The sequence below is a fragment of the Mustela lutreola genome, chromosome 8, assembly GCF_030435805.1.
Source record: "Mustela lutreola isolate mMusLut2 chromosome 8, mMusLut2.pri, whole genome shotgun sequence".
Classification (NCBI taxonomy): domain Eukaryota; kingdom Metazoa; phylum Chordata; class Mammalia; order Carnivora; family Mustelidae; genus Mustela; species Mustela lutreola.
Genome location: NC_081297.1, coordinates 45,834,108 through 45,858,217, shown reverse-complemented (window position 1 = coordinate 45,858,217; position 24,110 = coordinate 45,834,108). Strand labels below are relative to the sequence as shown.

At 40.8% G+C, this 24,110-nt stretch overlaps 1 protein-coding gene across 7 annotated transcripts in view; it reads left to right on the top strand.

Annotated features, from left to right (window-relative positions):
* The first annotated feature begins 509 nt into the window (after window positions 1-509).
* PARP11 (poly(ADP-ribose) polymerase family member 11) overlaps window positions 510-24,110 on the top strand; it is a 43,523-nt gene continuing 19,922 nt past the window's right edge. The window contains exons 1-2 of one of the 7 annotated variants that reach the window (XM_059184541.1): window positions 510-737; window positions 23,627-23,740. Coding sequence is in view for 2 of the 7 variants with exons in the window: in XM_059184538.1 (XP_059040521.1) it covers window positions 769-921 (153 nt within the window). In the remaining 5 variants the exon portion in view is untranslated. The other 6 variants (XM_059184540.1, XM_059184543.1, XM_059184542.1 and 3 more) reach the window with 6 other exon arrangements.

Genomic DNA, 24,110 nt, shown 5'->3' with positions numbered 1-24,110 from the left:
CCCGGACTGCGTATGGGTCTAGCGTTCCAGAGCCTACTACGGTGTCTGGGAAATAACTGTCGCTTATTGCGCCCTTACTGCATGCCAAATACTGTGGCTGAGCCACCCAGGCGCCCCTGTAGCTGGTATTTTAAATGATCTCACCACACCCTTAGGTGGATGCCATTATTCCCTCCTTTCTGAAGATGAGGAAATTGAAAAATAGTCAAGTTTGTCCCAAAAGCCATTGGCCCCGCTGGAATTAATTCCCAGGCCCGACTCTTGGCCGCTACACGCAACTATACAGTGATCAATAAACACCAGACGAAACTCAACCAGCCGCGGCTTGAGGATCAGTTGCCGGGGACGTTGCGGTGGGGACGGAGCACTGGAGGGGTAGGGCGGAGGAGAAGCCCTTTAAACTCCCTTACCATCAAGTTACCCACAAGCCCCGCCCATTAGGACCTGCCCCCGCCCCCAGCCCGGAAGGGAGCGGCTGGGGCGGGACGAGCTTCCGGGGGCGGGGCGGGGCCAGCGCTGGTTGGCTAGCTTCGGGCGGAAGTCGGGAGGGTCGGTGGTCCGAAGACGCTGGCTTGTGACAGGGCGGGGTAGAAGGAAGGCCTACATAAAGGTTGCCTCTCCATCCCTTCGCTCCCGGGGACCCTCGGAAAAAACCCAACACCCCGACCCCGCGGCTAGCCCCTTCCCCCAGGCTCTCTCCGCTCGATTTCGCCACCGTTATGTGGGAAGCGAATCCGGTGAGTAGCCGGGCGGGACGGGGCGGACCCAATGGGCGGGGTTGAGGAGAGAGGGGCGGGAGGGGGTTCCCGGGAACTGCTCCCGCTCACCCGCTTGGGGTTGGGTGTTGAGTTCCGGGGCTCCGAAGATCCTGGCCCTTGCGGCTTCTGTCGTCTCTGGCTTTTGAGCGGCGGAGATGGCTCGGTGGGTTGTCCAACGCCTGCTCGCTCTCTGTTACAGTTACTGACTTGACGTGCTGTGGTTTCTCCGCCTCCGCCCCCCGCCTGCGTTCACCGTCTTTTTCAAACTCTGTTTTGCTTCCTCCTCGGAGTTCCGGGGCTGGGGACCGGTTCCTCTGCCGGTGCCCAGGTGTACCTGCCCAGTCCCATCCACCTAAAGCGAGGGGCTTCGCGGGGCTTCGCCCGCCGTGTCTCGAGGGGGCCTAAGAGGAGCCATCCCTGCTCCTTTTCCCTTCACGGGGGGCGGCCGTTTCAGACTTGGGGGGGACCGAGTGTGGGTTCTAAGCCTGTAGAGGGTGAAGTTCTTAGATTTCCTCCCCCAGTGGACGGCACGGAGGACCTGGAACTTTTCAACTGCAAGTCGTGTCTCCCTCCTCCTCGTTTGACCCCCGGGTTGGCATGGCGTCTGCCTGTATTTTCGTCCGCTTTGTTTTTTCTGCGTTCCTTCGGGGTGCAGCTCTCGCCGGCGTGGAACCCGTTTGCCCGGAGCATTCCATCCATCTCTTGTTAGGGTTGAGATCGCCTAGTAACATGGCCGGGCACACCTTGGGAGCGGGCTGGGGAGGCGGCGGAGTCCCGCTGCAGCCGAGCGGTCGGGCTGAGCGTGGGCAGCTGCCGTGGGCCGAGACCACTGCCCAGATGCACTTGCCACCCGGTTTTCACACTCGCAGTACGCTGGCGCTCGGATCAATACTTGGTTTTTGTTGTTGTTGTTGTTGTTTTTTCCCATTTCTGGACTCTTTTTCCAGATGAGTTGGAGTGCTGATCAGTTCATTCTGTTATGTTTTTAAGTTTTTACCCAGCGGGAACTGGTCTCTGGGTCCGCGCTCGTTGCTTGCACATGGTGGTCGCATCCTGGTCCTTCCTGTAACTGGTCCTCCTCTAAGATCTTTTTTCTTTTTGGTTCATCCATGGAACCCTGCAGTAGTATCAAGCCGCCTCACAGGAAAGTCATCGCTGGTCGCTGGTCTTTTTTTTTTTTTTTTTTTTTTTAAGCAGAAATAGTGTGGAATTAATGGGAATGGGCTCTCTCCTTTGGTATTTACTTTGGCTGTCTGTCACCAACAGGCTTCAGTTTCTGTCATTGTACATGTCCGTGTGCGTGCGAGCGCGCGCATCTGGCCCGTGTGTCTTCAATTTTTATGAACACTCCCTTGCGTCTTGGTTTCTCCAGGACAAATTTTTTAGTCGCCTAAGTATGTCTTGCTCGAAGTCGCATGTTTCAGATTCTTCACTATATTGTAAGCTTCCTGTGGGCAGGGATTTTTGTCCATTTTGTTTATTTTGGTACCTTATTTTGGCACTTTGTAGGCACTCAGTAAATATTCTTAGAGTTAGCAAAAGTGACTGGATTAGTGCTAGAGGGAGTCCTTTTCTCCTGCTCTTCATTATCCCTCCTCCATCACAGAGACATTAGCAGTCGCTGTTGGATTATTTGTATATTGGTAGGATTATAAAGACATTAGTCAATGTCTTATAAATTTGGTTTGTTATATAGCATTATGTCATTTCTTTGTGAGGAATGCTGTTTCTTCTGACATCACCCTAATGATTTTGCTGGATTTCACTAGAGCACACTGACCTTTGTTAATAGACGAATCTTCCACATATAATCCCACATTCTTCTTTCGACCCTATTGTGCCACCCTACTATGTCTTTTTTTTTTTTTTAAGATTTTTTATTTATTTGACAGATAAAGATCACAGGTAGGCAGAGAGGCAGGCAGAGAGAGAGGGGGAAGCAGGCTCCCGGCCGGGCTTGATCCCAGGACCCTGGGATCATGACCTGAGCAGAAGGCAGAGGCTTTAACCCACTGAGCCACCCAGGCACCCCCACCCTGCTATGTCTTAATGTGACTGTGTTTTCTTATTGATACTGGTTTCCTTCCTATGAGCATATTAATTCCGTCAAAAAGGGCAGTTTAGTTTTTAAAAATACAGTCAACATTCTGTGTGTGTTTCTTTCTAGTAATCTGTTAGTTTATATTAATAGAAGTGACATCTGGACAGTTTGTCCAGCTGTGCTCATGGAATGAGAATTAATTTTAATGTTTCTGTAAGCCAAACATACTGGGAATGAAAAACAAAGCAAAACTACAACGTATCCTAAAGATAAATGCAGATGACTTTTGCATTACCCATCAATTGAAATTACTATTTGCCATTTCTTACCATTGAATGAGATACTAATAAATTCTAGTTTGTGAAGCAAGACCACTGTGAACTGAGTTAATTGAGGACTTCTGCCTATTTCTCCCTGTTTATTTTGATAGTGTCTATGGCCTTAATGTACTACCCATGAGCTGCAGATAGACCTCCTCTTGCAAATATACCTTCTGTATGATACTGTATTCTTCTCACAAGTGGCTTTGAGAAAATGTTACACTGATGCTGGCCATGGTAATTCTCAGAATTACCTCTCCATGACATGGTTTGAGTGTGGAAAATGAGCACTGAGCTTGCAACATTTCCTTGGGGGAAAAAACCTAAAACAGGATAACCAAGGAGTTATAAACTTTGTCTCAGTACAAAATTTTATTTTATCTTTCCACACAGTCATGAGGTCAGTGATATCTACTCAAGCTTTTCACTGACCAGGCAGCTTGAGGTAAATAAAGCGTAATGTCCCTGCCAAGGCAGATCTGATTGACAGAAGCAGCAGGCACACTCAGTCCTGATATGAGCTCTTGGCAGTTTGCCATCCACCTGGGGGAGGTAGCCCTTGACTAATGTCCCCCAGCTTAGAAAAGTGGCAAAGTCTGGAGAAAGGAATCAAAGGGGTGTGAAAGTCATCAAAGCAGTGATAACTGCTTTGACTGTATGTACCATGCCTTTATCCTGCCTCTCTCTGCCCTCTTGTGTCATCATCTTATTCTTCTTCGCTGCGATTAGAGTAAATAATAACTATTACGTGTGAGGGAGTTTCAGTTTCCTTTTTTCGCACTGATGAAGGAAACTGAAAGAATGACGAACATCTGTAAGATTACAAGCCCATGCATTACAGTATTCAGACCTTACTTCCCGTGATGAACTCTTCCATACTTCCTTGCCACATGCGAACTCATATTATTAAAAGAATCTGAGGAGTTAGCTGAGGGAAGGGAGAACGATTTTCTCCAGATCACGCAGGTGAGTATGCAGCATAATTACATGAGTGCCTGTGTCCCGTTTTACTGCCTGCTGTTGCTGGGTGACAGCGGTGATAATGTGTGTGTATTGCTGCAGTGCTTTGCCTGCTGAGCCATCTTTGTCTTTGTGATTTTTATATTCACAGCTGCTTCCAGACTCACTTGGCACTATGATTCTTACCTCTCCTCTTTCTGTCAAGCTTCTTGAAAGAATAGTCTTACACTTTTTGTCATTCTTATTCATACCTCTATGCTCCAGCCTCACCTCTGCCCCTAACACCTTTACTTGGTAGGAGGTCAATGAGAACTTTTGAATCAACACATCGGTAGTGACTTTCATGCCTCCAGCCTCTTCTTTCTGCAACATGAATGCACTCGAAGTGTTCCTCAGGACCTTCCCCACGCCCTTTCCCCGGGACTGTACTGCTTTGGATTTCTTCTTTTTATGATTTATCTTTGAATCATAATCTTAATTGCACTAATTTCTATCCCTGAAATATTCTACTGTTAACCTTTGTTTTTTCTCAGACTTTTTTTTTTTTTTTTTTTGGTGAGCTCCAAGGCTTCAGGTATTACTGTAGTGAATATGCCTGCCATATGTATCTTTCCAGTCCTGACCCTATTCCTGAGCCCACTGATGGACACCTCTACTGGTTGTGTCTCTGACAGTTCACAGTTGGCATGTCAAAACTGCACTACCAGAGAAACCAGTCACTGATTCATTTTTCCCACTCAACAAGTATTTACTAAGTATCTATCACATATAAAACATTCTAGACACTAGGGAGGGGCATTACAAATATGGATCAAGTCAGAGCCTGCCCCTCAGGGGCCTTGCAGCATAGTTGGGGGAGTGGAAGCGATACCAGAGGATCTTGGGGGACTAGGAAGGTTTTCTAACCTAAGTTACATTTGAGCTAGGTGTCGGAGTTATAGAACTGGTCCTTAGGGAAGGGCAAAGGAGCAAAATAACCACAGACCCCAAAGGTGAAAGAGAATGGCAAGTACAGTTTGGATGAAGGAGTGAAATGGAAAAAGGGCATATCTGATGAATCTCAAATGTCAGTATGGGCATTTTCAGAGAATGAGGATGGAGGGCTTTTGGGTGGTGGTAACTGAGATCCATGTAATATCTCTTCTGAGTCAGGCAGCATCCCGCAGGCTTGGGGGGAGAGTGGAGGTAGAATTTGTTCCTGGAAATGAAAGTTCTACAGCAGGCACAGTGTCTATGAAGCTGTGTTCTTAGATCCACGTATAGTCATAGGTTCATATCCTGATACCTGTGTCTTGGCATTCTTTCTAATCGTCCCAGTAGTGGATTGAGTTCAGCTTGTGAGTAGTGTGCTGTGCCACTGTTTGGTGGCTGAGGCAGTGCTCAGCAGAGCATGCCCACACGGAGGTTATCTGATACCTGTGTAAGGTAGGAATTAACAAATTATTGTCCTCCCTTTTTCAAGGAGGATGCTAAGTAAAAGTTTGGTGATCTTTCCGAATAAGGAGAGAACCGGATTTTAAATCTAGAACTTTCGGGCTCCAGAGCACATACTCTCTCCAGTCTGACTTAGGATATGAGGACTTAAGGGGTAGAGAAGGGCCTGTGGGGAAAGACACAGGGAGTCAGAGGAAAAGAGGGATGCTTGAGCGGCAGAAAACCACGACTTTTTTGTGACACCAGCTCCCATGTTTTTAGGACTTTTTTTTTTTCTAGTGGTGCAGTGTACAAGTAGCATTAGGGAAATGATGTGGCCTCCCCAGGATGGGCAGGGTAGATGCAGCCCAAGGCCAAGGCAATGAGGTTAATGGTTTCTGGAGTTTCAGAGTTTGTGATACAGGCCGGAGGCAGACTTTCATAACAGGTTTGAAGGATGGAGTGAGTGAAATGCTGAGTATGACCCACCTAGTCTAAAATATGCAGAGTATTGAGGTCTGTGGCTTATACAACTCACCTTCTAAGAGTTGGATCTGCTTTTGAGATCCTGATAGCACCAGTCTATTTATTGAGCACTTACCATAACCTGGTCAGTTCTAAGCCTCAGCGTTTACAGTGGTGAATGAAACAGACCAGCTCCCAGCCTTAGGGGCTGCAGTCTAGTGCAGGGAGACAGACATTAAACCAGTAATTACACAAATAATATTTTACTGCACTTGCAGCAAAACCTCTGAAAGAAAGAGAACAATGACAACGTATAATAGGGGGAGTTAATATTAGGGATATCAGGTGTGTCCGCTCTCTGAATTCAAGCCACTTTTACAGCAATCTGAAGAATTGAGCAAGAGTTAGCCAGATAAAGGTTGGACGGGAGTCGAGGAGGGCTATTTAGACAGCAGAAACAGCATGAGCAGAGACCCTGAGGCAGAAAGGAGCTTGGTGTTGGAGGCAGAGAGGAGGCATGTGTGGCTGGAAGCCAGGGAACCAGGAGAGGAGGCCAGGAGGTAGGCAGGAACTAGCTGAGCATGGCTCTGTCACACATGTTTAGGATTTTGAACTTCATCCTCAGAAGTGTGGGAAGCCATTGGAAGATTTTATATAGGAAGGGAAAGGAACATATCTGTGTTTTTTTAAAAAAGACCATTCTGGCTGCTGCGCGGAAACTAAGTTATGTATTAGGAAGTGCAGAATAATGGCCTCCCAAAGATACCCACATTGTAAGCCCCAGAAACTTTGACTATGTTAGGTTACATAGCAAAGGAGGATTAAGATCACTAATCAGCTGATGTTGTGATTGAGAGATTGATTACTTTGGATTTTCTGGGTGGGTTCAGTGTAATCACAAGTATTTTTAAAAGCAGAAGAAGGGGGCAAAAGAAGTGAGTCAGAGAAAGATGTTGTTATGGAAGAATAGTCAGCAGTGCTGGCTTTGGAGATTAAGTGAGAGGGCCACAAGGCAAGAAATATGGGTAGCTTTTAAAACCTGGAAAGGCCAACAAAACACTCCCCCTTACAGCATCCAGAAGGGAATCAAGGCCATGGTGATTTTAGCCTAGTGAGTTCCATGTCAGACTCCAACAGAGGGGTAAGATAATACATTTGTGGTGTTTTAAGCCTCTAAAGTTGTGGTAATTTGTTCCAGCAGCGATGGAAAACTAAAACAGAGGGCCATCGGAAAGGCTGTTGTAGGACCACTTAGGGAGCTGCAGTGTGGTCCCTGGTGAAGATGAAGGTTTTCTGGACTAAATCAGTGTTGGCAGGGAGAGAGACTCCGAGGTGGATGAGTTCAGGCAGCACTTTGCATGAAGGGTGCTAGGTTTCTGGCATGGGCTACTGGGAGGAATGAAATATTTTCACTGAGATGGGGAGATTGGGAAAGGGGCAGATATAGCCGAGATCAAGATTTGGCTTTGGGCCTGCTATAGGTTTAATGTGCCTATGAAGCATTCAAGCAATAAAGTCAATGAAGCAGTTGGGTATGTGGGTCTGGAGACTGGGCTAGAAGTGGCAGTTTTGGCCTTAGTCTGTGTGGATGGCTTTTAAAATCATGAAGTAAATGAGACCCCTAGGATGGTGTTTCTCAAACTTTTCAGCACCCATGCAGATCACCAATCTTAAACAAGAAAGTAGTATTTAAAAAATTAATGTTTTCATTATTGAAAAAGATATTTTTGCAGCCTCATACAAAGTATGTATTTAACTTGTTTACAGATAGCTTGAGCTGTAGTTGGATCCAGACACTAATTTTTTTTTTTAGAGGTTACATATTTATTTATTTAACACGCAGAGAGAGCGAGAACAAGCATGCACATGCATAAGCAGGGGGAGTGGCAGGCAGAAGAAGAGGGAGAAGCAAGCTCCCCCCTAAGCAAGGAGCCTGATGTGGGGCTCAGTCCCAAGACCCTGGGATCATGACCTGAGCTGAAGGCAGATGCTTAACCCACTGAACCACTCAGGCATCCCTGATTTTTTTTCCCCCTGTATTTCTACTAAATTAGGAAATTCCATGTTTTAATTATAGATTGTCAAGATTTGCAACTGGTGTTTTCTGGCTCTGTCAGATGTTTTAGAATGCCAAGATCAAACACATATTGAGAATGTATGAGAAGATTTCTCCCTGAAGACTATTCCTAGTGTTCAATCAGTTGCCAAATTGACACACTTAAAAGATTAAGTAACTGTAGGAGCAAATGTTTCAACCAGCCTGAACATTTGGAAGATAGGAGCAAATATATTCTTAGTCATTCTTTGATTACTTCAGTCTCTGGAAAGTATCTGTTCATGTTTTGTTGTAACATTTGGATGGGTTCTTTATATATCGACAGTAATAAAATAAGTCTCACTCTCTGATGAGTGAAGAAAGCCATCAGATTCTGGGAAGGAATCACACCCTAGCAATCGAACCATTTGTAGCATAGTTTCGTGACTGGAAAATCTGGTTATTTCGTTCTCCTCCTCACTAAAAATTGGGAGTTTTGGCCTTGAAATGTAGATTTAGGTTATTTCAGATCCTGAGTATATTTTAGCTATATACTTAAGCAGGCCTCTGGAAATCAAGAATGGTTATTAGTGTTATCAGCATCATAAAGAAATATTTTTATTCGATCTGTCCTTTTGGAAACTTGTCAGCACTTTCTTTCCTTGACACTCAAGTAGACAACGGGTGATTTTGCAAACACTGCCATTTCTTTCCACACATTTGAGAGCACATACTGAGTTGTTGAGATTTGGTGATACTTAATTTTCATTATTTCCTTCAGCACTCAGTTACAATCAGGAGACATACTGTTTACTTGTAATTGTTCCAGGTGTTTAAAACGCCTTTTGTTGATGCAGCAACACCTTCTCTTGCTGTTTGTGTAGCTTGTGGTCTGTCAGTTTTGAGTGGGTTGCCCCTTTTCCAGCCCATGTCACAGCTCACAGAAGCATCATCATCTAAATGAAAACTGACTTCCCTTGTGGTGTGAGTTTTCACTTATACGCAGAACAAAAATTTGTTGAGTACTTCTGCCTCCTTACAGAGTATATATGCTATAAAAACTGATTTATGTTTCTCCACAAGTAGTTAACTTTTAAAACAAAGTAAATGCTGAAACATTCATGTGGCAATTTTCTCATAACATGCCATTGATAATATGTGACTTCCAGTTGAGTTATTTAATAAAGAAATATTGTCAGTAGCTTGTTTTTTTTCCCCCCACAATTAAGTTGGGCATTAAATTTGGACTGACAGTTTCTCAGAGATATCAAGATCTTTACCTGTTTTAGCTGAGGAGTGCCTCTTTAGTTAATAATCAACAAAGTGAATTGATTTGAGGCTTTGTTTGAAAATGATGTGAAAGTTTTCTTGGTTTTACACCGCCATATTTGCTGAACACTAGCTGATATGAACTGATCAGCACAGACTGAACATAATGACATAGTGAGCTGGTAACTTTAAAGAAATTAAAGTTTTCATAAAAATCATTATTTCTCTTACATTTCAACTTTACAAGATAGATCTGAACATGAATTTCCCCTTGAAAATGCCTGTGAACTCTACATCATAATTCTTGAGGACCATGTTTCAAAGAATCTGAAAAAGACAAGAAAAGGGGCCAGGAATGAGCCCACAGAACTGAAAAGTTACAGGCTGCATAGACATTAAGGTACAAAGGAAATCAAGAACTTGTGGCCAAAAATCCAAGACAGTCTAGAGAGTATCATTTCATGGAAATCAAGAAAAGAGTAATATAGGACAAAGGGTAAACTGTGGAATGTTACTGAGCAGTCAAGTAAGATGAGGACTGATAAAAGAGCATAGGATTTAGCAACATGGAAGCTCATTGGAAGTCCTAGCAAGTGCTGTTTCTTGTTTGTTTGCTTGTTTGTGATGATGTTGGGAGATATTGGGTCAGAAGCTAGAAAAAGTAAATTAGGGTGGGTTTTAGAGTGAATGGGAAGTAAGGCAAGGAAAATTGTGTATATAGACAGAGAGTTATAGTTAATCCACTAACAGAGATAAAATGAAATCCTAAAAGTATTTGATCTAAAAGAAGATTGAAAAGGGTAGCAAAGAACAGATGGAACAAAAGCAAATAAGAGATGATAAATTTAAACCTAACCATATCAATAATCATACCAAAGTAAATGCTGTAGACATGTCAGTTGGAACATAGATTGCCAGATTAGAGTAAAAAGTAAGACCTGATTCTAAGTTGTCTATAAGAAACACACTTTGAATATAAAGACCCAAATAGGATAAAACTAAATGGAAGGGGAGCTATGGCACTGACGCCAGAAGAGAAAGCTTGAGTGGTATATTAGATTTCAGAAATAATGATATTATCAGGGATAAAGAATGTCATTTCCTATGATAAAGAGTTTGGTTAATTATAAACATTTATATACATGATTATAATAGAGCTTCAAAATACATGAAGCAAAACTAATGGAACTGTAAGGGGAAATAGAAAATCCCATTATGGTTGGAGATTTTAATACTCCTCTCTAAATAATTGCTAGAATAAATAGGTACACATGAGCAAGGATACAGAGGACTCAAACAATACTATCAACCAATTTGACCTAATTCACATTTATAGAACATTACACTTAACAATAGGTGAATACACATTTTTCCCCCAACTACATGGGGGACATTTTACATGATAGACCATATTCTAGACTGTAAAACAAGTCTTAGTACATTTAAAAGAATTCAAGTCACGTACAGTATGTTATCTGATCAAAATGGAATTAAATTAGAATTCAGTAAAAGAAAGACCTGTAAAAACTGCAAGCATTTGGTAAGCAAGTACCACTTCAACCCATTAGTCGAAGAGATAGAAAATGTGAAGACAATGTATCAAATTTGTGATATGCTGCTATAACAGTACTTAGAGGGAAATTTTTTTTTTTTTTTTAAGATTTTTTTTTTTTTTTTTTTTTTTATTTATTTGTCAGAGAGAGAGCGAGCGAGAGCGAGCACAGGCAGACAGAGTGGAAGGCAGAGTCAGAGGGAGAAGCAGGCTCCCTGCGGAGGGCAAGGAGCCCGATGTGGGACTCGATCCCAGGACGCTGGGATCATGACCTGAGCCGAAGGCAGCTGCTTAACCAACTGAGCCACCCAGGCGCCCTTAGAGGGAAATTTAAGGCTACTTTGATCCCTATATTGGAAATGAAATGTCACAAATAAGTGATTATAGCTTCCTCCTTAAGAAACTAGAAAAAAAGGAGCAAATTAAATTCAAGCAGGGGCAAGGAAATAAAATTTAAAATCACTGAAATGAAAACCGAGAAACTGATGAAAGCAGAAGCTGTTTTTCTTTTCCTTTCTTTCCTGTTTTTTTTTTTTTTTTTTTTAAACATCCATAGGATTGATAAACCTCTAACCAGACAAATCAGGAGAAAAAGAATACAAATAATCAATATTGACAATGAGAGAAGTAATATCACTACAGATATTAAAGGGTGATAAGAGAATGTTATAAACAATTTAATGTTAGTACCACCACTTAGATGAAATGGGTATATTCTAAGACACAGACTCCTAAAATTCCCTCAAGAAGAAATAACATGAATAATCCCAACTCTATTGAAGAGTTTTCATATATGGAAAAGGGTTATTACCCACAAAACTCCAGGTGTAGATGGTTTCCCTGTAAATTCTATCAAATATTTAAGGAAGAAACAATACTAGTTCTGCACAAGCTTTCAGAAAATTGAAGAGAAGTTTTTACTTCACAAATCATATTATGAAGCCATCATTACCCTGATACCAAAACCAGTCAAAAGACATTACAAGAAACAATAGACCAATATTTCTTTCCTAATGAATATAGATATACACAAGTAGGCAGAGAGGCAGGCAGGGAGAGAGGAGGAAGCATGCTCCCCACTGAGCAGAGAGCCCAATGCAGGGCTCGGTCCCAGGACCCTGAGATCATGACCTGAGCTGAAGGCAGAAGCTTAACCCACTGAACCACCCAGGCACATAGATACATACATTTTAAGCAAAATTTTAGCAAATTGAGTCTAACATATAAGAAGGTTAATTCATAATTACCAGATGATGTTTATCCTAAAAATGCAAGGTTGGTTTAATATTTGAAGAGCAATCAATGTAATTCACCATATAAACAAACTAAAATGAAAAACCCTATGATCATTTCAGTGTATGCAGGAAAGCATTTGACAAAATTCAGTATCCCTGATAAAAACTCTCAGCAACCTACGAATAGAAGGAAACTTGCTCAGCCTGATAAGGGGTATGCAGAAAATAGCAAACTCAGTAGACCTAGGGTACTCAAATCATGTACCGTCTCAAAAAAGGCCTTTTTCAATAACTGTCCTTTCCCTAGCTCCAGAGAACCAAGCTCTTAGAATAGTTTGTCTAATGAATGTATCTGCATGCCTGAGATCTTGAGCTATGCTATACCAGTTTCCCCAGATAATTTACACTGGCAGTGTGATTTATGGTTAACACCTGCTTTCTCTCTGGAGGTCTGGAATGTCAGCAGCTGAGGTCAGTCATGTAGGGTGACTGTCATATACTTATATGACTAACTCCTAGTGAAAACCCTGGACACCTAGGCTCAGGTGAGCATCCCTGCTTGGCAACATTTTGAAGTGGTCACATCTGGTTTCTAGGAGTATTGTTTCCTGTGTGACTCCACTGGGAGGGAATGCTTGGAAGCTTATTCATGGTTTCCTCTGGATGTCACTCTATGCGCTTTTTCCCCTTTGCTTATTTCATTGTGTATATTTTTACTATAATAAACTGTAACCGTGAGTAGAACAATTTCTGAGTCCTGTGAGTCTTTCTCCTATGAGCCCGAGGTTATGTGGACCCCTGACAGAAGGGGCATCTACAAAATACCTATATCTAATATCAAACTTGAGAATGAAAGAGTGAATACTTTCTCACTAAGATCAGGAACAAATGATGCCCATTCTTTATTTGACATTGTACTTGAGATGATAATCAGTGCAATAAGGCAAGAAAAAGAAGGCATGGAAAAGAAATAACAGGCATCTATATGCTAGAAATGAGTCTATATTTATCTATATATAAAATGCCTACTTAGAAAATCTGGAGTGTCCAAAAATCTAGAACATACAAGAGAGTTTAGTAAGGTTGCCAAATACAGGATACGTGTACAAAAAATAATGTATCTCTAAATACAAGCAACATTCCATCAGAAAGTGAAATTTAAATGCAGTTCTATTTACAGTAATATCAAAAATATGGACTACTTGGACATGAATCTTACATAAATGACGTGCAAGATCTATACATTGAAAACTATAAAACATTACTGAAAAATGTTAAGACCTAAATAAGTCAGGAGATATACCTCATTCATGGGTTGGAATACTCAATATTGTTGAGATGGCAATGATCTAGATCACCATGCCATCCCAATTAAAATTGAAAGGACCAAATAGCCAAGCAGTTTTGAAAAAGAACAAATTTGGAGCACTAACACTACCTGATTTAAAGATTCAGTGTGAAACTACAGTCATCAAAACAGTGTAGGATTGGCAGCAAGATAGAGAAAATGATTATCAGAACAGAACAGAGACCAGGAATAGACCCACAAACATAGGCAACTGATTTTTTTTTTTTTAAATGAAAGGACAGTTACCCAATGAGTTCAGATGTTGTTTAAACCCTTTTTGCCAGTGAGGCTACCATCCTGTGATGATCCATCCATGTGCAGTTTAGGAAATGTTGCCAAGTCTGTCCCATGACCTGCTCTGATCGTTCCTTTGTGGATACAACCTGGTGCTTGTACACAGCCTTCCTGACTTTCATGGTTCATTGTAATTCCAGGAGGGCTTTTCTTGGTTATTCCTGGTTCTCTGTATTAAATTTCTGTATTCTCTACCATTTGGCTTGTATTAGGGCTTTGGGCTTCTTAGTTGTTTTTCCTTGAGATTCTATTTTTTTTTTCCCCAATAGTGTTCTTAGGTATGAGGTTCTCTACTTTCTGTTCCAAATAAAGTCAGTCCCTTCAGACAAAGATGTGGAGCTCTTTGTCCTTATGGTAAGACTTTTCCTTCAGTAGAATTCTTGTACTGCTACACCTGAGTTTGGGGGCGGGAGTTGACTTTTCCCAAAGTGATATCTGGATTTTGGATAGAATGGTTATTGGCATCCCTGGTCTTCTTGAATTGGTATGTTGGTATGGAACTTCTATCTTACAAGCAAACTAGGTTGATAGCAATCAGGACTCAGAATTCTTAACCTACTAGGCCTGGAGTAGAATTTCCACCAAATAAACTGGGACCGGGTGGAGGAGCCAAGAGGTCAGTCTCCTCTGTTGCCTGCTCAGAATAGACCTATACCTTTAGGCTGAACAAGATGAGAAACACTAGCAACCTTCCCCTTCAAGGATGACACTAGCCCAGGACTAGGAGGTGGAGGGAAAGGGAGCCCCTGTCTACACATGATTGAGATAGATCTTCTGTAACATAACTTTGGTGGAATGGGGGTAATGGACTATATCTTAGTCAAATGCCACAGACTCTTGCCTGTTCTGAGATTTAGTAAATTTTCTTGATTAAATGTTTGTCCATTTGCTGATGCCCTTAGGACAATTTCTAGAGACTATATATATATATATATATATATATACATATATATTTAATGATGATTGATGATAATTTTGATAATGTTTTTTAAAATAATGTTCACCAATTAGAATGTGGTTTGGTGGGGAGAAGGTCCACTGAGCTCCTCACTCTGTCATTCCAAAAGTTCCTCCCTATTTTTAATATTTTAATAGCAGGCTTTAGATCTTCTTTCTATAGAGAAAAGGAAGTTTTCTCAAGATATTAATTTATGCTAACGTATTTTGTTAACTATAATAAACTTATGAGAAAGCTTTTAACCAGTCTGGAAGATGACATTATTTTTCTTGTATACACTGGGATTTTGACTTTAAACTCATTTTCCACATAGGCTTTCTATTTGATGATCCAGGTTGACTGTTCCCAGGCCCCAAAAATACTGTCTTTGGAATAGGCAGCATTATAGATGGATTCCACCAGCATACCCACTGCACTTGAAAATTTACAAAATGCTTTTTCACTTTATACTACCTTTTTTCTTCATAACCTGGTATGCAGGAAGTATCAGTTCTGTCAATTAAAAACTGAAAATTGGCATGGTGGCTACACTAATTCAGCTAGCATGTATTAATTATCTATTCTATGATAGACAACTTACACACATTCCTTTTATTGCCTATGAATGTGTTCTAATCTAGATCCATTGCATTTTAAAGTTACTAACTTAAACTTGATTTACTCTTTGAGCCTTATTATACAGAATTACCCTTCCTTTGGAGGGGAAGCTTAGTATAGAAAACCATAAGACTTAGTCTTACGAACTAAGTCTTTGGAAAGAGCCACAGTATATATGAAGCAAAACAACCAAAGTAAGCTTTGGCAACAGGAGAGAAGGTGCAACTGTCTTTATATGAAAATGAGGCCATGGGGGTTGGCAGCTTAATGAAGAAGTGACACTCAAGAATCCTTGGGTGTTTCTTTAATCTTCTTTGTACTGCTAACTCTATGATTATGTTTTTTGTTTTGTTTTATTTCAAGTTTTTAATTGAATTATAGTTAGTTAACATCTAGTGTAATATTAATTTCAGGAGTAAAATTTAGTGATTCATCATTTACATGTAATACCCAGTGCTCATCGCAACAAGTGCCCTCCTTAATACTCATCATCCATTTAGTCCATCTCCCTACCCACCTCCTCTCTAGCAACCCTCAGTTTGTTCTCTATAGTTAAGAGTCTGTTCTATGATTTGCCTCTCTCTCTCTTTTTGCACCTATGTTGATCTGTTTTGTTTCTTAAATTCCACATCTGAGTGAAATTACATGGTATTTGTCTTTCTCTGACTGAAATATTTTGCTTAGCATAGTTCACTCTACCTCCATCCTCATCATTGCAGATGACAAGATTTCATTCTTTTTATGGCTGAATAATACTCCATTGTGCATATCATATATATGTGTGTGTGTATTATTTTTAACTTTTTAAGGAACCTCCATACTGTTCTTCAGAGTGGCTGTACCTGTTTGCATTCAACAGTGTGAGAGTTTTCCCCTTTCTTCATATCCTCATCAATGTCTGTGTTTCCTGTGTTGTTAATTTTAGCCATTCTGACATTCATGGTTTTGATTTGTATTTCCCTGATGATGAGTGATGTTGAGCATCTTTTCATGTATCTATTAGCCATGTGAATGTCTTTGGAAAAATGTCTATTCCTGTCTTCTGCCATTTCTTAACTCAATTATTTGTTTTTTGGGGGTGTTGAGTTTGATAACTTCTTTATAGATTTTGGATACTAACCCTTTATCAGGTATTATCTTTTCCCATTCCATAGGTTGCCTTTTAGTTTTGTTGATTGTTTCTTTGCTGTGCAGAAGATGTTTACCTTGATGAAGTCCCAATGGTTCATTTTTTCTTTTGTTTCCCTTGCCTCTAAGAACATGTCTAGTTGAATTTATTTGTGTATATGGTGTAAGAAAGTGGTCCATTTTCATTCTTCTGCATGTGGCTGTCAAGTTTTCCAAAATCATTTGTTGAAGAGACTTTGTATTTTTTTCCATTAGATATTCTTTCTTGCTTTGTCAAAGATTAGTTGACCATAGAGTTGAAGGTCTGTTTCTGGGTTTTCTATTCTGTTCCATTGATCTATGTTTTTGTGCCAGTGCCATACTATCTTTGATGACTACAGTTTTGTAATATAACTTGAAGTCCAGAATTGTAATGCCTCCAGCTTTGCTTTTTCTTTCTCAAGATAGCTATGGCTGTTCAGAGTCTTTGTGGTTCCATGCAAGTTGTTTGTTCTGGCTCTATGAAAACTACTGGTGGTATTTTGATATAGGGATTGCATTAAATGTGTAGATTGCTTTGAGTAGTATAAATATTTTAGCAGTGTATTTGTTCTTCCCGTCCATGAGCATGGAATGTTCTTCCATTTCTTTGTGTTATCTTCAATGCCTTTTAATAAGCATTCTATAGTTTTCACAGTACAGATCTTTCACCCCTTTGGTTTGATTTATTCCTAGGTATCTTATGGTATTTGGTTCAGTAAATGGGATTAATTCCTTGATTATTAATTCCTTCTGCTGCTTCATTATTGATGTATAAAAATATAACAGATTTCTATACATTGATTTTGTGTCCTGAAACTTTACTGAATTCATGTATTAGTTCTAGCAACTTTTTGTTGGGGTCTTTTGGGTTTTCTACATAGAGTATTATGTCATCTGTGAATAGTGAAAATTTGACTTCTTCCTTGCTGATTTGGATGCCTTTTATTTCTTTTTGATGTCTGATTGCTGAGCCTAGGACTTCTAGTACCATGTTAAGCTAACAGTGTTGAGAGTGAACATCCCTGTCTTATTTCTGACCATAGAGAAAAAGTTCTCAGTTTTTCCCCATTGATGATATTAGCTGTGGGTCCTTCACGTATGGCCTTTATGGTATCAAAGTATGTTCCCTCTATCCTTGCTTTGTTGAGGGTTTTTATTGAGAACAGATGCTGTACTTTGTCAGATGCTTTATCTGCATCTATTGAAAGGATCATAATGTTCCTAACATTTATTTTATTAATGTGGTGTATCACATTGACTGATTTGTGGATATTGAACCATACTTGCGGCCCAGGAATAAATCCTACTTGATTATGGTGAATAATTCTTTTAATATACTGTTGGATTTGATTTGCTAGTGTTGGTTAACCCTTGAGAAATTTATATCCATGGTCATCAAGGACATTGGCTGGTAATTCTCTTTTTTTAGTTCCATTCCAAAACCCTATGTCTTCATCTGGTTTTGGAATCAAGGTAATGCTGGCCTCATAGACTGAGTTCGGAAGTTTCCCTTCCATTTCTGTTTTTTGGAACAGTTTGAGAAGAATAGGTATTAACTCAAGTGTTTGGTAGAATTCCCCGGAGAGCCATCTGGCCCTAGACTTTTCTTTCTTGGGAACTTTTTGATTAATGATTCAATATCTTTGCTAGTTAGTGGTCTGTTCAAATTTTCTATTTCTTTCTGTTTCAGTTTTGGTAGTTAGTAAGTTTCTAGGAATTTATCCATTTTTTCCAGATTACCAAGTGTGTTTTTTTCATAATATTCTCTTATTATCATTTACATTTCTGTGGTATTGGTTGTGATCTCTCTTCTCATTCATGATTTTATTTATTTGGGTCCTTTCTCTTTTCCTTTTGATAAGTCTGGCTAGGAGTATATCAATTTCATTGATTCTTTCAAAGAACAAGCCCCTCGTCTCATTGATCTATACAGCTGTTTTTTTTGTTTGTTTCTATATTGTTTATTTCTGCTCTAATCTTTATTATTTCCCTTCTTCTGGCTTTAAGCTTTATATGCTGTTCCTTTTCTAGCTCCTTTGAATATAAGGTTATGTTGTGTATTTGAGACTTTTCCTGCTTCTTGAGAAAGGCCTGTATTTCTATGTACTTTACCCTTATGACCACTTTTGCCATATCCCAAAGGTTTTGGACTGTTGCGTTCTCATTTTCAATTGTTTCCAGGTATTTTTAAATTACTTCTTTAATTACCTGGTTGACCCACTCATATTTTAGTAGCATGTTGTTCCATGTAGCATGTATTTCCGTGTATTTTTGGTCTTTCCAAATTTTTTCTTGCAGTTGACTTCAAGTTTTATAGCATTGTGGTCAGAAAATAAACATGGTATGATATCAATCTTTTTTTGTGGGTGGGGGGAGTTTGTATTTATTTGACAGAGAGAGAGAGATCACAAGTAGGCAGAGAGGCAGGCAGAGAGAGGGGGGAGAAAGCAGGCTCCCTGCTGAGCAGAAATCCCGATGCAGGGCTCAATCCCAGGACCCTGAGATCATGACCTGAGCTTAACCCACTGAGCCACCCAGGTGCCTCTGATCTCAATCTTTTTGTACTTGTTAAGGCCTGATTTGTGACCTGTATGTGATCTGTTCTGGAGAATATCCCATGTGCACTTGAAAAGAATGTATATGCTGCTGCTTTAGGATGGAATGAAGTCCATTGGGTGCAGTGTGTCATTCAAAGCCATTGTTTCATTATTGATTTTCTGCTTAGATGATCTGTCCACTGCTGTAAGTGGGGTGTTAAAGTCCCCTGTTTTTATTGTATTATTACTAATGAGTTCCTTTATGTTTGTTATTGTTTTATGTATTGGGGGCGTTCCCAAGTTGGGGACATAAATGTTTATAATTGTTAGATTTTCTTGTTGGTTGAACCCCTTTGTTATGATATAGTACCCTTCTTCATCTCTTGTTACAGTCTTTGCTTTAAATTCTAGTTTTTCTTATATAAGAATGGCTACTCTGGCTTTCTTTTGATGTGCATTAGCATGATAAATGGTTCTCCATCCCCTCACTTTCAATCTACAGGTGTCTTTAGGTCTAAAAAGAGTCTCTTGTAGGCAGCATATAGATTGGTCTTGTTTTTTTATCCACTCCAAACCCTGTGTCTTTTTTTTTAAGATTTTAAAATTTTTTATATCTTTTTAAGATTTTAAGATTATTTTAAGATTATATTGGGGCTAAAGTCTCTGCCTTTAGCTCAGGTCATGATCCCAGGGTCCTGGGATCAAGCCCCTCTCTGCTTAGCAGGGAGCCTGCATCCCCCGTCTCTCTCTGTCTGCCTCTTTGCCTACTTGTAACCTCTATCTGTCAAATAAATAAATAAATAAATAATATTTAAAAAATTTTTTTAAAATTTATTTGACACAGAGAGAGAGATGGTGAGAGAGGGAGCACAAGCAGAGGGAGTGGGAGAGGGAGAAACAGGCCTCCTGCTGAGCTGGGAGCCCCATGTGGGGCTCAATCCCAGAACCGAAGGCAGATACTTAACGACGGAGCTACCCAGGTGCCCCACCCTATGTCCTTTTTTTTTTTTTTTTTAAGATTTTATTTATTTATTTGACAGAAAGAAATCAGAGAAGCAGGCGGGGGGGGGGGAGGGGAGCAGCCTCCCTGCTGAGCAGAGAGCCCGATGCCGGGCTGGATCCCAGGACCCCGAGATCATGACCTGAGCTGAAGGCAGAGGCTTAACCCACTGAGCCACCCAGGCGTCCCCACCCTATGCCTTTTTTTTGGAGCAGTCCCTTTACTTTCAGAGTGATTATTTAAAGTTAGGAATTTAGTACCATTGTGTTACCTGTAAAGTTGTTGTTTCTGGTGATGTTCTCTGTTTCTTTCTAGTCTGTTGCTTTTGGTCCCCACCCTCCCCACTACCTCAAAGAGTGCCCTTTAATATTTCTTGCAGGGCTGCTTTAGTGGTCACAGATTCCTTTAATTTTTGTTTGTCTGAGAAATTTTATCTCTCCTTTTCTGAATGACAGCCTTGCTGGATAGAGTATTCTTAGCTGCATATTTTTCCCACTGAGAACGTTGAATATGTCATGCCACTCTTTTATGCCCTGCCAAGTGTAGAGAGGTCTGTAGCTAACTTCATTTGTTTACCTTTGTAAGTTAGAGATTTCTTTTCTCTTGATGGTTTTAGGATTTTTTTCCTTATTTCTATATTTTGCAAGTTTTACGGTATGCCTTGGTGTTGGCCTGTTTTTGTTGATTTTGATGGGAATTCTCTGTGCCTCCTGGATTTGTAAGTCCATTTTCTTCCCCAGATTAGGGAAGTTTTTGGCTATAATTTGCTCAAATAAAACTTCTGCCCCCTTTTCTCTCTCTTCTTCTATGAGTCCTGTGATACAAATGTTACTATGCTCTATAGAATTATTGAGTTCCCTAAGTCTACATTTATGATCCAATATTTATCTTTCCCTCTTCTTTTCAGCTTCATTATTTTCCATAATTTTATTTTCTATATCACTTTTTCATTCCTCTGCTTCTTCCATCCTTGGGGTCATTACATCCAGTCAGTTTCTCATCTCAGTTGTAGCATTTTTATTTATTTATTTTTTTAATTTTGGCCTAACTAGATTTTAGGTCTTTTATCTCTGCAGTAAGGGACTCCCTGGTGTCTTCTGTGCCTTTCTCAAGGCCAGCTAGTATCCTTATGATTATTGTTTTAAATTCTGGATCAGGCATATTACTTATGTCTGTTTTAATTAGATCACTGACCATGACTGGCCATGTTCTTTCTTTTGAGATGAATTCCTCCATCTTGGCATTTTGTCTAGGTCTCTGTCTTCTTCTGTGTGTCCGGAAAGTCTGTTATGTTTCCTGTTCCTGAGAGTAATAGCTTTATGGAGAAGAAATTGCATAGTGTCCAGGGCCTGGTGCTTCAGGGAGTGTCTGGTGTGTGCTGCATTCAGTCTGCTGCTGTATTTTGGCTGTTCTATCCTTCAGGCCAGTTGTCTGCAGAGGCTCTCCTTGCCTGCAGTGGACAGTGTTTGGACCTTGTCAGAGTGTGGCAAGTTTTAACTAGGCATGCTCTGGTCTGCTCGTTAAAAGAAGCCAGATCCTATTCCTTCCAGAGCTGGAACTTTGCAGTGCTCAATGGTCAGGAAACTTGATGGCTGTGGGAATTTCTCCTAGTCTTCCTGGGGACTAGCCCACTGCTCTGGCTCGCAAGCACACTTGCCCTAGTAAAGAAGTACCTGCAGAGTGCAGGGGAACAGGGCTTGGTGTAGGCAGTTTAGACTGTCACTGTTGGTGCTGTGCTGCTTACCAAGGTTAGTTTATGAGTAGGGGTGGGAAAGGGAAATTGTGCCAGTCCTCTTCCTTGCTCTGGGAGAGGGGAATTTGTATCTACAGCTGTCTGGAAAGCCCTCCCAGAAGAGCCTACAGTCTCTCCTCCTGTGTCCCAGGTGTCCCTCACATACCCGCCTTCACCCTGTTGTGTCTGGTCCATCTGCCCACGTGGCTGCACAGTGCACCTGTCTGTATCTTAGGGATGCCAACTGATTTTTAAAACTCCAAACTTTAGGGATCCGGTGTGACACAGACCTATGTTGGTCCTCTGGGGGAGGGTCTTGCCACACTGTCACTGGTGCTGGCTTGTCCCAGAAGGGCAGTTGCATGAATGCTCAGGAGCTTGGAGTTTAGAGTAAAGTGCAGCAAAAAGCCAGGGTCCAGATTAGCTGCCCTCAGCAGGTGTCTGTGCCCCTATGCTAATGAACAGGACAGTGTAACGGTGCCTGCCAGCTCTTTTGTCCCCCGCAGGGCAATGTTACCTCTCCCAGATTCACTCCAAGAAGGGGGAACCATCTCTTCCAGTGCATCGTAGGGGATCCTCAGATCATGTTTGCTCTCAGGCCTCTACCCTCCTCCACAGGAGTACCACAGTACCTGCTGGGTTCCATGCTGTCCATGGTGAGGACTTCTAAACCTCCAGTCTTTGGGCCCTGCTAGTTATAAAAACTCAAAATAATCAGCTTTCTCATTTTCCCAGTCGGTGGTTTTGGGGAAGTGTTTTCCTTGTGCAGTTCCCTGTGTGCTCTCTTTCTCACCTCTCTCTGTGACTAGGGCTCTCTCCCCACTGCAGCACCCATGATCTGTTTCTCCCCCAGATTATGTCTCCACACTTCTTACCCTCCACAGTGTGTCCTCTTTTTTTAAATTTTTTTAAGATTTTATTCATTCATTTGACAGAGAGATCACAAGTAGGCAGAGAGGCAGGCAGAGAAAGGGGGCAGCAGGCTCACTGCTGAGCAGAGAGCCCGATGCGGGGCTTGATCCCAGGACCCTGAGATCATGACCTGAGCCGAAGGCAGAGGCTTAACCCACTGAGCCACCCAGGTGCCCCCATAGTGTGTCCTCTTCTCTCCCTGTAGTATGCGGTTTGTTCTGTCAGTTCTCAGACGGTGTTCAGAATGATTTGATATTTATCAAGATGTGTTCAAGGGAGGAGATCAACCTGGGGTCCTTTTACTACTCTGCCATTTTAACTCACTGGCTGACTCTATGATTGTAGATGAAATTATTGCATTTTTTCTGCTTCGTTTTCCCCCTAACTTTAATTGGAGGATAGTGACTTCTCCTGCACATTGGGCTATGGAAGACAAAAAGTTTTATAGAATTTGAAATGTTTCAGAAATGTTCTATATGGGGCACTTTTCTATAGTACTGCCTTCTCCAAAATAGTGATAAATATGAGTCTGTCCTAGGTCCAACCCAAAGCTATTTATGACAGGAAGTTCTGGAAGGACTTTGGTAAAATACTTATACTTGTAACCTGGCTTAAATTGTGATCTGAGGGACAGTGTGACATAGCAAAGCACACATGATATGTGCATACTGTATAAAGGGTATTTTCTGTTTCCTATTTCTTGTTTTCATTTCCCTTTTCTGGTAGAGAAAAGATAGAACTTATAAGCCAAATGTTTATCTTAACTATTACCTTTAAACTCAACCTTCCACATTTGGGGAGTTATTTTCAGAAGAATAAATAAACTAAGGTTTTTCTTGCTTTCTTTCTTTCTCACAGTAAAATGGCCCAAGAGTGTGAACAATATGAACAATAATAGAAGGAAGAGCTGGAGTTGTGAACAGTTAACCTGGACAACTGATCTTAAATTTCAAATTACTGCCTTTATTTTCTGATTAAAAAGTATAAGGCAAATAGTGGGTCCTATACCTGAAGCTCTTCATCCTAGAGTGTTCTATTTTTCATTTCTTAGCCGCCAATCAACTTTAAAACATGAAGGAAAAATCCAGAAAATAATCATAAAGCATTCCTTGGAGAAGTTTCCAAACATGAATAAAATATAACAAGCCCCCTTCATTGAGCTCAGGTACTGTACTTAGCACTTTACTGCATTATCTCACTCATTTCTAACAATGGCCCAGTGAGGAAGGAGTCTTTAATCTCTATTTTGTGAAGAGGAAACTGTGTCCTAGATACGGTAATTAGGAACTTGTGCTAGGTTACACAGCTTCTGGATGTGGAAGAAGGATGGACCTTCTGGAGGATGGACCATTTTAAGTAATGAAATTTAAAGCAATTATTTTCTAAATCACCGAAATAGTGTACATTCTTTGTAAAAGGAAAGAAGATGTAAGAAATAAAGGTTTTTAAAAATCACCAGTAACTCTGTGTGTGTGTGTGTGTGTGTGTGTGTGTGTGTAGATAAAGAATAAGTGATAGTGTTGGTTAACCCTGGA